This window comes from Felis catus, chromosome D1 (assembly GCF_018350175.1).
Source record: "Felis catus isolate Fca126 chromosome D1, F.catus_Fca126_mat1.0, whole genome shotgun sequence".
NCBI classification, from domain to species: Eukaryota; Metazoa; Chordata; class Mammalia; order Carnivora; family Felidae; genus Felis; species Felis catus.
The window spans coordinates 112,858,483-112,874,643 of record NC_058377.1 but is presented as its reverse complement, the minus strand read 5'-3'; the positions used below and the strand labels follow the sequence as shown (position 1 = coordinate 112,874,643).

Genomic DNA, 16,161 nt, shown 5'->3' with positions numbered 1-16,161 from the left:
ATCAGCAAAGGAAAAGATGAACGATATTGATAAAACCCTAACCGAGAAGGGTCAAGAGGAGACAGAAAGTACCGGCAGGAGGCACAGAAGAGACAACACAGACGTATGACACGCAGTCATAGCCAACGCCAGGCTAAATTGCTGTTTGGTGAAATGGAAGCATTGCTTGAAGGATAAGACTTCCCAAAACTGATGGAAAAAGAGAAAAGGAACCCGAATGCCCCTCTATTTGTTAAAGAAACAGAAATTGTGTTTTAATTTTGTTTTTTTAGTGCCTATTTATTGTAGAGAGACAAAGAACAAGCATGGAAGGGGCAGAGAGAGGGGGAGGCACAGAATCCAAGCAGGTTCCAGGCTCCGAGCCGTCAGCCCAGAGCCCGACGTGGGGCTTGAACTCTCAAACCATGGGATCATGACCTGAGCTGAAGTCGGATGCTTAACTGACTGAGCCACCCAGCCACCCTGGGAAATTGTGTTTTAAACTCCATTCACAAGGGGCACCTGGGTGGCTCAGTCGATTGAGCGCGCCCGACTTTGGTTCAGGTCATGATCTCACAGCTTGTGAGTTCAAGCCCTGCTTCGGGCTCTGTGCTGATGCCTCGGAGCCTGGAGCCTGCTTCGGATTCTGTGTCTCCCTCTCTCTGTCCCTTCCTTGCTCATGCTCTGTCTCTCAAAGATGAATAAACGTTAAAAAAAAAAATCCACAAAAACTCTAGACCCGGATGTCTCCCCAGAGGAACAGGTACTGGCCTCACCCACATTCTTACAGAGATGGGAGCAAGAACAACTCTCTCTGATGCCCGAAACTGACAAGGACACTATTGAGAAACCGAGCGAGAGAGCACCTCTCATGAACATAGATGCAAATACCCCTATCAAAGTATTGGCAGATCACGTCCGTTCATGCGTAAGAAGGACAAGACGCTATGGCCAAGTGGGGTTTATCCAAGGAGTGCAAGGTCAGCACTGGAAACTGAGTCAGTGTAATTCACCACATCAGTACACGGAAGGAGAGAAACCATACGATTGTCTTAAGAGATGAAGGAAGCATGTGATAAAATTCAATAGCCCTGCACGATTTATAAAAACCCAAATCGTGGGTTTGGAAAACCCTCAGAAAACTAGGAATGGATGGGAATTATATCAGTATGACAAAGGCTATAAACAAAATTCCTACAGACGACGTCGTGTTTCACGGTAAAATATTGAACACCTTCCCCGTGAGTCCGGGGTAAGCGAGGGGGCCCACATCTACCATTTCTGTTCACCGTTGTGTGGGACGGCTTAGCCAAACCAGAGAGGAAGTAGAGAGACTATCTCAATTTGCAAATGGTGTGACCCTGTTCTTAGGAAACCCTAAGGTGTCTTCAAAGAGACAACTAGAACGAATTCGTACATTTAGTAATTTGGTAGGATAGCTGTTCGATCGTGTAAAAAATCAAGATCGATATAAGAAACCAATAAACTGTCGACAGTTGGAAAATGAAACCCAAGGCTTACTGCAGAGAGCGTTACAAAACCCCAGGTGCCTAGGCATAGACTTTACCAAACATGTACAGGCGACCCACTACGAAGGACAGCTGGCAGAAACCAAATCCTGAAATAAATGGTGTGTGTGTTGGGGGGGGGGGGACCATGCATGAGAAGTGGAAAACTCCATGAATTTTAGAGAATAATTGAACAGATTTAATGCAATCTCAATAAATTTCCCGGTAGACTTTTGAAGACATTGTCAGGCTGATTCCAGAATTTATACAGAAATGGGAGTCTCAAGGAAGAAACACAACGTGGTAAGGCTTGTACCACTGATGTCATGATTCCTGTGACGCCACAGTAATTGAGACAGGGCGGCGTTGGCACGAGACTAGCCAAGCAGAGCAGCGAAACACGGAGTCCGCCATATGTCACTGGTTGAGTTACAATCAAGGCGCCAACGTGATTCAACGAGAAAAGGGAAACCTTGCCAACAGCTCTTGCTAGAACGATTGGCTATCTGGAAAAGTGAAACCAAACAACTGAGATTTGACCACTGTTTCAGACCAGCCACACTTACTTCCAGATGAACCGTAGGAAAGGTAGACTTGGGAGGAGGGCCACATGTGTACCTCGCGCCCACTCTCCCGGGGGGGTCCTCTGTCCCTTGTCTGGTATACACCTGCTCCATTTCCTGGGGGCCCAGCTGCCAAAGCCTCCCATGGGGGTCTCCTTCTTTCTCTTTTTCTTCGCAGGTGCCATGTTTCAGACCTCCTACTTCCCCCCACCAAGGGCAGCCCCTTCCTCCTCCCCCCTCGCTGCCTGTGTGTTACCTCCTTCTCCTGGAAGCCTCCCTTGCTTTCCGAGTGAGGATATGTGACCCTCCTCCATGCTTCCCTAACACTAGGGCAACCAGGTGATTGGTCATCCACACGGGGACACTTGGGAGTAGAAAGGAACACGCTTATGATACCAGGGCAATGGCCGTAAGCTGGGGTCAAGGGGTGCCTCCCTAAACCCTCTGCACACTTCTCTGCACACCTTCACCTGCTGTCTTTGTACTGTATTTATGTCTGTTCTTTCTTCAGACCCCGAACCTCTTGGGGGACACGGGCCACACCAAAGTGCATCCATATCTTGGGTTTCTGTCCAGTGCTTAGTGATGAAGTTTTGGGTGATGGGGTTTTGGGGTGATGGTGGGGTTCAGAGCCGACGGCCAAGAAAAAATTCTTGAAGACGTCTTTGGTGCAAAAAGGTGATTTTATTAAAGCACGGGGACGGGAGGGACAGACTCGTGGGCAGGGAGAGCTGCCCCAGGACCCGGAGGAGAAACTGGGAAGATTCCAGTGAGATTTTCATATGCTAAAGAAGGCTCACAGGATCCTGGAGGCCTAGCTATTGTCAGGCTAAGGTTGTTTTTCCCTCTAGCAAAGCATTAACATTAAGACAGTAGGGCGCCAGTGACAGTCACGACAAAATTTATTGCAAGGAGAGGCAAGGCCAACGGATCGGGACGACACTCTTGACCAGAGTGCCGTCTCGAACAGCGGGGGTACAGAGTTTTTATAGCCAACCACATCGTCCTTATCATCACCTGGGAACAGAACAGAGAAACAGTTCCCAGATGGGGGTGGAAACAGTTCAGACGTGCCCTTGCCCCAATCCAATCAAACACTAACCCAGTTGATTTTCCTTAAACTTGTGTTCCCTTGACTGATAGCACAAGGCTGTTATCTCTTAATCTACAGTGTTAAAACAAAGCTGTTATTAAGGCTACCGGTTAGCCCTACACTACAATTTAACCCTTACAGTGGGGTGCCGAGGTCAGGGCTGGCTGGGGACATCTGGAGCTCTGCTGCATATGGGAGGCAATGTGGTTGGCCTTGCAGGTCAGGACGGGCCGACAGCACCTGGGGTCGCCTCTCCCCCGGAGGAGCCACCTTGCCCTCCTTGCTCCTCCGCCCCCTACGCAGACTGGGGCTCTGGGCGACTTGCTGGAGGTCACCCAGCTAGAGAGGTGACAGCCGCTCACCGGCTTGTCTGGGCTCAGGCTGGCATCCCCACTGCAGAAAGGTCCCCGGCCAGAGGACCCCGTGATCCCCAGCTCTCTAGATGGGGCTGTTCATCACGTGCCCTAGACACTGCTGCCTCCTGTCCCCTCCTGTCCCCACCACAGGCACACAGATGACGGGCCCCACAGGGGGCCCCCCCGCAGCTATTTCCAGGGGCTGATCCTGGGGGCACCCCACCTCTGAAAAGGCCTGCCTCCCGCATCTCCTTCTCAGGCCTTCAAGGAGGCCACACCCCTCTCTGGGGACTGGCAGGAAAGGTCACCAGAAGGGACAGTCCCTCCCCAGCCCTCCGCATCCCACCCCAGAGCAGCCTCCCCCACGGAGCGGGGGGCTCTGGATGCTTCGCCCCCTCCCTCCCCGAGCTGCAGCACCAGCCCTCAGACTTGAGGAGAACAAAGGCGAAAGAAATGTAGAGAAAATTAATTTAAATCCCCTACAACTTGCAGCCCTCCGCCGCCTGCCGCGTACTTGAGAGGCAGGGACCTTCCCCTAGGAAGTCACCGCTGCCTCGAGGTTATGCTTTCCTAGGGGCCAAAAGCTGGCGAATAGCCAGACCTCCAGGAGCTTGTCTTTTTTCACAGGAGAAAATCCTTTTGGAAACTGCCTTTGATCTCTGCCCCTCCCGACCTAAAAGTATCGAATCAATCACTCCTCACCACCCCCGTTGCAGCTCTTTCTGCCCGAGGGTCCCTTCCCCGCCCTTTAATAAAACCACCTTTTTGCACCGAAAACGTCTCCAGGATTCTTTCTTGACTGTCCGCACTTGGCGCCCTCTGCTGGCATCAAGGGGGGGGGCCGGAGCCCTGGCTTCCTGGGGAGGCACAGAAAACCCGCAAAAGCCAGTGTCTCCGGGGTGCGGGTGGCGACCGGTGACTTTCTCATCTCTCCACTTCCTTTTTTTTCTTTTTTAATTTTTAAATGTTTATTTTTGAGAGAGAGAGAGAGAGAGAGAGAGTGCGAGCAGGGGAGAGACAGAGAGACGGAGACACAGGATCTGAAGCAGCTGTCAGCACAGAGCCCGACGCGGGGCTCGAACTCGGGACAGGCGAGGTCACGACCGGAGCCGGAGTTTGACGCTTGACCGACCGGGCCACCCAGGCGCCTCTCGTCTTTCCACTCCTCGATGTTCGCCCGGGTTCCCACAGGGAGTGATGAGAGAGCCCAAGGCGGGCCGAGGGGAAAATACAAGCCAGCACTCCCTCCCCCCACCAGGTGACATTCCTCGGGCACTCCCGGCGGCCCAAGGACAAAGGAGAGGCAAGAAATGGCTGGCTGATAGAGATCACAGTCATGCAAGGCATAGTCTCCATCAGTTTACAAATATCTCAGTACATTACAAGAAAAAGGCAATCTCGCCAATAGTCGGATCCCCAGTAACCCACAGACTCAGGTTCCTGGAGCCCCAGCATCGCCCTCCCCTCCGTAGTGATGTGGGAACAAAGGCAGGAAGGAAGTTTCCTTATGACCTGCAGCCCATTGACACACTTGAGGCAAATCCAGAGTCTGACATTTCTGGAACCCTCCACGGTCCTACTGTTAATGCCTTCCTAGAGGGAAAAGGGCCTTCGCTGGACAACAGCCAGGCCTCGTGCATTTTAGGAGCCTCCGAGTCCCTCTGGAGGCCTCTCTTTTGACTTTACCTCCCCAACTTTGTTGTGTCTAAGGAGCCTCACACCCCAGTGCAGTCCTGCCCGGGGCCCTGTCCCCGCGCGTTAATAAAATCGCCTTTCTGCACCGAAGACATCTTCAAGAATTCTTTCTTGGCCGTCGGCTCCAGACCCCCGCATCACCACCCCAAAACCGAGCAACACAGAAATCTTCTGGTGAAAAAATTGCACTCCTTTCTAAGACAAATCTCCCGCAGTTGTAAAATGCTTTGTTGCCACAGGCGCAGAATTAGCGGGTATGGAACGACCTCCTTTTGGTCACGGTTGAAGTTTCTGTGGGTCTCCAGAAACACAGCTAAAGCGTTCGCACCCAGCATGCCTCCCCTGGGTCCAAACACTTGGTGATTGATCTTTGCAGTATTTTCTGCAGGGCTTGAACGTTTTGACAATGACCACGGACTATCTTTTTTCTTTCTTTTTTCTTTAAATTGTTCAGAAAACACTGAAAGCGATTTGCACTTTGAAAGCTACAAAGCCTGGCTTCCTTTCCCTCCCTCCCCGCCCCTCCCTGTCTCTCCCTTGTCCTTCCCCCTTCCCTGCCCTCCCTCCTCCTCCCCCCTTCCTTCCCCTCTCTCCCCTCTCGCCGCCGTCTCTCCCTCGTCTCTCCTCCTTGTCCTTCCCTGTCTCTCCCGGCCTGTCCCTGTCCCTCCCATTTTTTCAGGAGGAAAGGCCCAGGGCAAACCAGGCAGGGAAGGGTCTGCAGGGGGCGGGCAGGGCTGGGGCAACGGGTGGGCGATGAGCCAGAATCCCGGTGAGGATGGGGGCTGGGGGCCAGAACACCCTCCAGGCAGCCGGCGGTGGGGCCGGGAGGGCAGGCGGCCGAGCCGCGGCCACCCTCCCGCGTGGAGCCCGCCCGGGGCGCGCTTGTTGAGGAAGCAGCGCCATCTGGCGGCCGATGGGGAACGGCCCGGAGGACGGGACGGGACGGGACCGGACGGGGCGGGACGGGGGGGGGGGGGGGGGGTCGGCGGCGGGTGGGGGGCTGGGGTGAGGCCGGGTTCCACGACCTTCCCGCGGAGGAAGAAGCGACAGCACCGTCGTAGTGGCGGACAGCCCGGCACAGCCAGCGCCTGGGCTCCTGTCCCTCCAGCCCCCTCCCGGGCCGTGGGGGTGGGGGGCGCCCGTCCTCAGCGCTGCTGCAGGTGTGCGGTGGGGGCCCCGAGCTGGAGGGGGGCGCTGCGGGTCCTTGTCCCTTCCTCCTGCCCCACCCCCGGTGCTCTACAGGCCTCGCTGGGCAACAGGGGTCAGGACCATGGCCCTCTCTCTGTCCTCAGCCCTTGGGTCCCCGACCGGGGAGCTGGGGTGTGTGTGTGTGGGGGGGTCACCCGGGAAGGGTCTGGCGGGGCTGGGGCGGCCCCTATATTGAGGCCCTATATTGAGACAGAGACTGGCCCCTGGCCCCCCGCGCGGCCTCCTCCCCCAGGGACCTCTGCAGAACCACCCACAGCGGCTGGCGTTTGCCCGGCTGCCGGCCTGCGGTGAAGCAGATGAAGGGCTTGGTGTCGCGGGAGGGTGGCCAGCGGGCCGAACAGGGGCCGCAGGAGGTTGAGGAGGGGCCACAGGCTCCAGAAGACCAGCGGGAGGCCGCAAAAGAGGAGCAGGAGCCCGGAGCCCGGGGCGATGCCCCACAGCTTGGGCCGCGGGCGCTGGGAGCTGCAGTTCACCCGGAGGAAGGGCGCCGGGCTCCCCCGCGCAGGCCGCGCAGGCCGGGGACAGCAGCCGCGCGACGCTGGCCGCGTGGTACCGCGCGCAGGTCAGGGGTCTGGTGCGGGCCGCAGCGGGCCGCAGGCGTTGGCGGGCCGCAGCATGGCCGGCGGGCTCAGGGCCCAGACGAGGCTGCAGACGAGGCCCGAGGTGTGTCTGGGCCGGCAGCCGGGGCAGCAGGTGGGGAAGACGCGGGACAGGCAGCTGCACTCGGTGCCGAGGCCGCCAGCAGCCCCAGCCCCACGGAGAAGCCCGCGAAGGGCAGGTTGTCCCGGGAGCCCAGGGCGGCCTGGACGGCGGAGAAGCCCAGCTGGCAGCAGAGGAACAGGCTGTCCGCGGCGGCCGGGCGGAGGACGTAGACGGAGAGGGGGCCCTTCCTGACGCGGAAGCCGAGGTGTCAGAGGACAAGCCCGCTCCCCACCAGCCCTCCGGGGCCGACGGCCAGGTGAGGTCGAGAAGCACGCTGTTGGAGGTTCTCCAGAGCCCGAACATCAGGCCCTGGAAGGGGGCACAGATGTTGGTGCTGGCATCGCCCCGAGGGAGGCCAGGGGCACCGCCCCAGGAGGCAGGGGTCATCCCGGGAGGACAGCCCCAGCCCGGGGGGCCACCCCCCCCCGGCCCCCGGGGGATGCCCAGCCCTTCTGGCCTCAGCAGGAGACTCGGTAGTGAGATGTGCCAGGCATGGGGCACGGAGGTGATGGTGGCCGGTGGGGGCGGGGGGCTGCCCTCCTCCCAGCTAGATGGCTCGGCTGAATGCGCGAAAGACGTGCAGGGCTCTTCGTGGTGGCAGAGGTCAGCAATGGGCGGGGCAGGTCTCTGCAGGCACGGGGACACCCGTGTGGCCCACACATGGCGGGCTGTCCTCCCTCCGTCAGGCACCCTGCGCCGGGCTTCCCACTGCGGGACCACACTCCTGCTAAGTCTGAGGGGCGTTGTCCATCGATGGCCCCGGGGACGCTGTCCTGCCTGCACCGGCTGAGGGGGAGGGGGAGGAAGACGCTGTTGTGGGGACAGCTGGGCGGGCGAGGGAGGGCAGGGTCGAGCCCTGGGGCTCCTGCTGCAGGGTAGGCGGGGCCGAGTGCTGCTCTGAACCCTCAAAGCCGGGGTGGGGGCCTTGGTGACGGGCCCCGGGGAGAAGCCAACGTTCGCCGCCAGCTGCTTTCAGGGCAGCAGAGGCCGAGAGTCCTGTCCCAGCCCGGGCCCCCGTCCTGCTGGGGACGGTCTGGAGGAGAGGGAGAACGTGGCACAGGGAAGTCAACCGAGGCAGCCCAGGATCTCTAGAAGCCGCTCCCTTTCCTGCGCCCCTCCCCCAGACCCACAGCGGTCCTTGTTCTCAGCCCGGAGACGCGGCGGAGGGGCCACCAAGACGCTGGCTCCAGGTTAAGGGGGAGGGGGGCTGGGGGAGGAGAGACACAGGGACAGAAGGAGAGACGGAGACAGAGAGAGAGAGACACACACACAGAGGGGTACACAGGGACACAGAGCCCACCTAATGCCCCGCGGACACTGTTGCCGGGCTGGACCCCCGCTCCCCTCTCGGCACCCCTTCCTCCGCCGGCTCTGTGCCCCCCCACCGCCCAGCACCCAAGCATCCTTGCCAGCACCCTTCTCTGTGGTTGTCCTTGTCCCCTGGGGGGATCTCGACTTTGTCCCCTTGAGCCTTGTCCCACGTCCAGACACCCGGCGGCTCGTCCTCAGGGCCAGCGGACTGGGTTGGCCTTTGGTGTTGTGGGGTGACTGTGTCGATCCTCTCCTTTCTGGGCTGCCGTGTCCCCAAGGAACACCGAGGGGGCTGACCAGATTGCCGCTCGGAGGGGAGTGGCGGGGAGGCCAGGCCGTGCCCGGAGGGCAGGAGCTGGGGAGGAGGGGCCTCGGTCCTGGCTCTCAGAGCGGGAACACCTGCCTGGGCACCCAAACGGGGACCCAGAGCGCCAGCTCTTAAATAAGAGAGGGTCTGCTTCCCCATCCCCGTGCCCCAGCGCCTGTCCCCCGACGTCCTCGGGAAGTGTCTCCTCACCTGCGCCCTAAATCCTCTCGTGTCCTCTGGGGCCCAGCTGCTGGCCGGACCGAGGGCGTCCCGGCCAGTTCCTTAGGAGCGGGAGGAGTGTCCTGCCCAGTCACAGGCACGAGCTCAGACAGAGATGTCCCCACTGTGGGCTGGCCCTCGCCTTCCTCCCCAGCCCATCCTGCGAGCGACTGTCCCCCCTCCCCCACACCGCCTGGTGCAGGGAGGGGCAGGAGCAGCAGACAGGGACCCCATGCCCAGCCTGGGCTGGGCCACACCTTCTGGGTGGTTCCACTGACGCTGGGCTTACTCCGGGAGGGAGTCCTTTGGTTGGTTGCAGAGACACCTGTGAGGCAGGAGCCGTGGGCGTGTGCCCACCCTTCCTGTGTGGCCTTGAAAGAAGGAGCTAACACCCCCGTGCCTCAGTTGCCCCCCTTCTTGGACTGACTGTTCACACTCCTCTCAGGGCCTGGCTTGGGGCTGGATCCCATGATGGGCAGGTGTTGCCTTGGGTGGTCCGCAGAAGTCGGTCGGTCCCCCTTTCCCAAGGACCCCCCCCTTCTCATCTACCCGCCAACCACAGTCCCTGGGACCCTAGTCATCAGCAGATTCTCTGGGGCTAAAGTGCTTTTCCAAGTTTTGTCCTGCAGAGCCCCACAGCCTGGAATGTTCCTGACCAGGAATTTCCTTCTCCACGGCCCGTGGTCTATAATTGCTGGAGACTCCCAGAGCTCCTGGCTCCGTGTCAGAAATTATGTCGCGAAGATGCCGTGGGTCCTAGTGTTTCTCGAAGGGCTTCAAGCTCATTTCCGTGACACAGGTGACCTGCGGGGGAGCCAGTGTCCTACAGCCCGAGAGCCCCAGCTGGGCCGCCGGCTCCCCAGCCCCCAGCATTTCTGCCCTTGGAAGAGAGGCACAGGGAAAGGAGGGGCCACGTGACCCCGCAGACAGAGGCTGGAGGGTCACGGCCACAAGCCCAGGGATGCCTGGAGCCCCAGAAGCTGGAGGAGGCAGGAAGGACCCTCCCTGGAGCCTCAGAGGGAGCGTGGCCCCTCGACACCCTGATTCAGTCAGACCTGTGGCCTCCGGACCGTGAGACCAGAGTCCTTTGTGAGGGGCCGTCTGTGGTCCTCTGTTGTGGCTGCCCCGGGACAGGGACAGGACGCTGCTGTGCGACACGTGCTGCCCACGGGGCATCTCACGTACTCCCACGGTCCGCCTACCCCGCCGATGGCCACCCTGAGGCCCGGGAATCGCGGATAGCTCGGCGGAGGGGTGCGGACCTCCCGGGGCGGCGGGGCGGTGGGGAGGCCGGGCCGTCAGTGTCTGTGCGCACAGGGTGCTCGGTTCTGGAAGCCTTCGGGTTCTCAGACCCGCGGAGTCCGGCCGAAACCAGAAACAACGAGTGCTGTTTGTTTAGACGCATCTTTCCGGAGCGTCTCCTGCGGTTGTCCAACCCCTGAGTGCGCCACTCCAGGGGCTCCACTGGGTGAGTGGGGGGCATGACACCATCTGTGACGTCTGCAGGGGACAGGTTCACACGGCGCCAGCCCAGCCCAGCTCGGAGGCCGCAGGCAGGCCGGCGAGCCTCGCTGTCCCTCCGTTTCCAAGCCTGTAGGCTCGGGCGAGGCCTTAGTCACATGATGGGGACAGGAGGTTGCCCAGGCCCCCCAGGGGCAGATGGCAAGGTGGGGACGGAGCGGGGTGATGGGAGCATCCCAGCACCACGCCCACCGGCAGGTCTGCGGAAGGGCTCGGTAGTGAGGGCGCGTGCTAACGTGGGCCTGATTCTCCAGAATGGTGAGGCCCACACAACAGGGGACGACTGTCAGAGGAGGGGCGGGCCGCTGGGAGCACAGCCAGAAACACCTGGCTGGTCAGGAGGCAGAGGGAGGGGGATGTGGGGGCAAGGTCTTTACCTTGGCGTTAGCTGGACCAGTCAAGGCAGCACAGGCCGGCTAAAGACGGGCAGCTGGAATGACTCAGGGGCTCCGGGGCAGAGGGGCTGTCCCTGCGGTCTGACACAGGGCAGGAGACGGTGGCCCTGGAGTGTGAGAGCCCAGTCTGGCGGTGGGGGGGGGGGGTGTGTGTGGGCTCTGCATGGGCTGGTTTGCACTTGAAAAGTGCCAGCAGTGGGTCAGTATCTCTCAGCATTGGCTAAGCCGGAGCGGTGGGGGCGGCGGGAAGGGGACAGTCCCTGCAGGTCAGCAAGGCCCCGGAAGCCAGAGCTTCAGAAACGCATAAAACGCAGGGAGATGCAGAGGAGGGATAGTGGACCCGGGTCCGGCTCAGGCTCCCGGGGCGGGAGGGGGCAGCCCACTGGGCTGGGAACCCCCCAGGCCCGGAAACCAGACCCCTGGGCCAGCACTCGGCTGTGCTGGCTGCAGTGTGGACCCTGGTGTGGGCTCTCTGTCTCCCGAAGCCGCAGCTGTCCTCGGCTGCCGTGTGGTTTACGTGCTGTCCTGTGTGTCACGCGTTTGATCTGTGCCCAACACGAGGACCGGACGGGGTGGCTTTTCTACTTTTACTGTAGCTCTAACGGCTGTAGGAAAAGTCGGAAAGAATTAGGTTTTTTCTCTAGAAATATCCCTTCACTACAAGAACCGGGCCCAGCCTGCCGTCTTGAGCCCACGGAGCGGGTGGGGGGCAGGACGGCTGCACAGAGGCCCCCGCAGCCCACGGAGCCCCGAGAACAAGCCCGGGCTGGCGTCCGTCCAGCAGCCCTCCCCACAGGCCCCCACACCCTTCCTGGGAACCACTGGCTGCCAGCCCAAGGATGTGCCTGTTCCTGGGAGCACCACCCCGGCCAGAACAGCTCCAGAGGCTCCTGGGGCCCGGCCTCCTCGGGCCCTGAGCTGTCCCCCCTCCCGGCCTGTGTCAGGACACTGGCTGTGGTCTGGCTTTGCCTGAGGTTGGAGGAGATGGGGCCACGGGGCAGGGAGGTGACAAGGCTGCCCTCGCCTGGGGGAGCCTGGAAGCCCAGCCCCCTGCTTGGCCAGCAGCTCCGGCTGGAGGGGCAGCCCATCCCTTACCCAGAGCCTTCTGGAGTTCAAGGCCAAAGTCAACGTGGGCCCTGGACCCAGAGGTCAGTTCCCCAGGGCAGGGGGAGGTGTCAGAGTCAGCTGGGCCAGAAGGACTGGGAATTCAGCCCGCAGGTTGGGGAGGGGTGCAGGGAGGGAGGGCGAGGTCCCACCCCTTCCAGAGAGGCGCCTGAGCCTGTCCCACTGTTTGGTGCGGAGAGCTGGGTGGGACTGACCTGACCCTGGGGGGCGGGGGTGTCCCACAGGGGGGCCAGGGGGCCCGGCACACCCCTTTTCTGCTTGTCTTTTTCTGGTACTTTCCTTCGTCATTTCGTGATTTTGTTATTTCCTTTGTTGTCCTTTGTCATTCTTTTTTCTCTTTCCATTGAGAACTTTAACTCTTTCGTTCATGTTTTTACTGATACGAATATGAAAAAGTACAGATTTTCCTGTCTACACGGCTGTGAGTGCGTTTCATAGATTCTCACACAAAGTGCTCTCGTGATCATGTTTTGGGCTCCTTTTCGTTCAAGAGTTGTTTGGTAGAGTTCGAAAATGTTCCTGAGGAGGACCCTTCCCTGTTTCTATTTTGTTCTTAATTTCTCGCCGTATTGCCTGGTGATCATGGTTCAAGCCATTTCGCTGCGATTTTATGGGATCAGCAGGCACATTCACAGGTTCTGGAAGGGGAACCAACGTCTTTTGGTGGGGCCACCAGTCGACACATCGCTCACGGGCAGGAGTACAGTTTGCCCTGTTGACAACGGTTCCGAAACTGTGGAATCAATGGGGGGAGTTCACCCGCCTGGGAAGCATGGCATCCACAGGCCGCTCTCTGGGACACCTCCCGCCCTCGGTGTCGCACCCACAGGGTGAAGCCGCTCCCTCTGTTGGCCGCTAGAGGCCAGCTCTCGGGGCACACCTGCCAGGGTCTGCCGTGTGCCCTCCACAATGTCTCTCTAGAACCAGCTGGGAAATGTGTCACCATGTGTCCCTATGTCACAAAGCATCCCAAACCTTAGACCCCACCCTCTCTTCTGGTCTGCGAGTTGGCCGGGCCAGCTGGACGGCTCCCAATCTCGCGATGGCAGACAGATGGTCCGCTGGGTTGGAGCCTGAAGGCTCCCGGGGCTGCGTGTCCAGGATGGTTTGCTCTCTTGCTGGTGCGGACGGTCTGGGAGCCTGGCCAGGCCGTTGGCGGGAGCTCCTACCTGCAGCGCCTGCGGCAGGGCCCCTCCCAGCCGAGTGACGGCTCCGGTACCTGGCGATGGTTCGAGAGACCCAGGGGAAGCCGCAACGCTTCTCGTGACTTCATCCTGGATGTCCCGAATGCCACCCCGTTGGGTTACGTTGGTCGGAAGGCCAGCCCAGAGTTCAGTGGGGGGATTAGACCCCAGACTTCCCGGCACAAATGGTCCCCCAGGGCCGCTAAGTACCAGGTGGGGACAATGGCTCCCTTATGCCCCATCACCGTGTCTTTACTGTGCTAGGGTCGCTGGAGATTCATCCCCCAGGACAGTGAGGGACACTGTCCTGAGTGGTTTGTAATGATGAATGCATGGTCTTAATCACTCCGTGAGCTAGGAATTTCTGTGACCCCACGTTGCAGATGGGTAAAGGGAGGCCCCAGAAAGTCAATTAGCCTGTCAAAGGTCAGGGGCGGGATCAGGAATGAAAAACTCTTTGTCCACTGAGCCAGTGCTCTCCTCAGCGTACCATCTGGGAATTGTGTGTGACTGCTGGTGTAGACTCCTCCGGCCATTCTTGGGGTATTTTCTCTTTCTCGAACTGCCTTGCTTTCTGCTAATGTCAAGTTTCAACTCTGCCCGCCTTGCAGCTCTCCACTTGACAGAGGACTCACACCGTCCAGGTGCTGGAGGTGGGGAGCTGCAGGCACACGCACAGGGGCACGCAGACAGGTGCACACGCACGCACGGGAGCACACGCACCAGCGCCCACGTATGCATAGGTGCACACACAAGGTACACACACAGGTGCACGCTCACAAGCGCACACACACGCACAGGTGCACACGCTCGCACAGGCACGTGGAGCTCCAGGCCCCCTCGGGTTTGGGCGGAGGACCGAACGGCACAAACACGGGGTGAAGTTCGAGAGGTTGGGGAAAGGGCCACAGGACAGCAGTCGGCCGTCCGGTTCTCAATCCCCCGCGCCAGTGGTGTTCAGCTGGCCTGACCGACCACGCACGTGTAAGGCTCCTCGTCAGGGTCTACAGATGGTCGCTGTGGCCCCACACCCAGCATGTCAAGCTCGCAAGCTGCCATTCGGGGAGTCGTCTCTGGAGATGCGCTAATTGAAACCAACGGAAAATAGTATGTTTTCCTGCCGGTTGGGGTTGGAATGGTTGACCCCGGCCTTCTGTGACCTTCTTAGGGGACTTGGGCTATTTGGGTTAGTTATGCCAGTCCGTTCTCACAGGAATGAGTTTTAGCTTTGAGGAACTGTCGGTCTGGGCCTGTCTCAACGTTTTTGGGCAATTTGGATGTTTTCAACTTAAAAAAAATTTTTTAACTATTTTTTTTTTTTTTTTTTTGAGAGACAGAGAGAGAGAGCAAGCCGGGGAGGGGCAGAGAGAGAGGGAGAGAGAATCCCAAGCAGGCTCCAGGCTGTGCAGAGCCCGACCACAGGGCTCTATCTCATGAACTGTGAGATGTGACCCAGGTTGAAACCAGGAGTTGGACATTTAGCTGACCGAGCCCCCCGGACGCCCCTGGATGTTTTCAACATTGGCAAGAGGAGAGAGACACATGGAAAGAGAGTGGGAAGAACACAGGGCAGCCCGGGTACCAGGTGACTCTCCTCTTGGAGCTCGGTGTCACCGAAAGCACACGGAGTGATTTTCAGGAAATACCCCCCAACACCGGGCCTGGCTCTTCCAGGGGGGCCCGCGTAATGACAAAGAGACGGTGGCCGAGGCGTTACAGATGGAGGGGTGCTGAGGGGCCGTGACAACAAAAGACAACAGCTGCGAAGGGGACATTTGGGGACAATCGGAGAAATGCCGCCTGGGTCAGAACCCCGTATCTGGGTCAGGTTCCCTGAGTGTGGCAGTCCCGTGGCCATGGCTGGGGGACAGACTTGGGGGGCACGTGCTGCAGTGTTTAGATCTCTGTCAGGTGTCGGGGCGCCTGGGAGGCTCAGTCAGTTGAGCATCTGACCTTAGCTGAGATCATGATCTCACGGTTTGTGGGTTCGAGCCCCACGTCGGGCTCTGTGCTGACGGCTCAGAGCCTGGAGCCTGCTTCGGATTCTGTGTCTCCCTCTCTCTCTCTTTGTCCCCCCCACCCCCACTAGTTCTCTGTCTCTCTCTGTCTCAAAAATAAATAAAAAACATTAAAAGAATAAAATAATAGATTTGTCAGGTGTCGAGACGTGGGCACCTTACTCTCAAAGCATTGAGAGAGAGAGAGAGAGAGAGAGAGACAGAGAGCGAGGGCAAAACGTTAACAGTAAGTCAATCTAGAAAAAGATGTTCAGGTGCTTTTTTACACTCGTCTTGTAATTCCTCTGCGGGTTTGGAAATTGTCAACACGAGTGGTTGGGGAGCAGTCAGCCCGGTGCCCCCTAATTTATAGGATTTGGCCACTGGCTGGCCGTAAAGCCAGGAAAAACCCATCCTGCTTTAAGAAGCAAATTTTGTTTTATTGCCCCTCAGAGATAAATGCGGAAGAACGAGCGTCCGTAGCACAGGGCACTGGGTCTGGGCCCCGACAGGCCCGGGCTCCCAGGTAACTCGCTCCTCAGAGGTGGGGCCAAAACCCAGACATTGACACCCTCACTGCCTTGCCAGCAACATCGGGAGCCCCCGAAGCTTCCGAAAGCATGGCCCGGGCCGCTACTTTGGGGAAAGGCTACAGTGAGTCCTGGACCGCAGCCGGCCTAGAACGTCAAATCACGTTTCGTGTGGCTGGCGGGAACTTGGTCCCAGCTCGGGTGTCCCCAGTGGGCAGGCTGGTCGTGATGCAGGGCCTCAAGACAGGAGGAGCGGGTTTGGGCCGCGTCCTTGACCTCTTCATCGAGGACTGGAGGCCCTTTCTCTGGCCCCGCGCTGGCAGAAGATAGCCCCAACTTCGAGCATCCCTCCCGCCTGGCACGGGCCGGCCATGGTATCAGTTCTGCCACCCGACCAGAGTCACCGTTTCTCCTCGACGCTTCGTGTGTGTAAGCGGCCCTCCGCAGGCCCGGGGAGCACGGTGTCC

At 59.4% G+C, this 16,161-nt stretch overlaps 1 protein-coding gene across 1 annotated transcript; it reads right to left on the bottom strand.

The window, feature by feature from the left end:
* Positions 1-6,480: 6,480 nt before the first annotated feature.
* Positions 6,481-7,408, bottom strand: MRGPRG (MAS related GPR family member G). Its single transcript, XM_019812998.3, is given in 6 exon segments — positions 6,481-6,720; positions 6,722-6,900; positions 6,902-6,978; positions 6,981-7,122; positions 7,125-7,360; positions 7,363-7,408. Coding segments are annotated over 6 exon segments (831 nt in total). The 3' UTR covers positions 6,481-6,569.
* Positions 7,409-16,161: the final 8,753 nt, after the last annotated feature.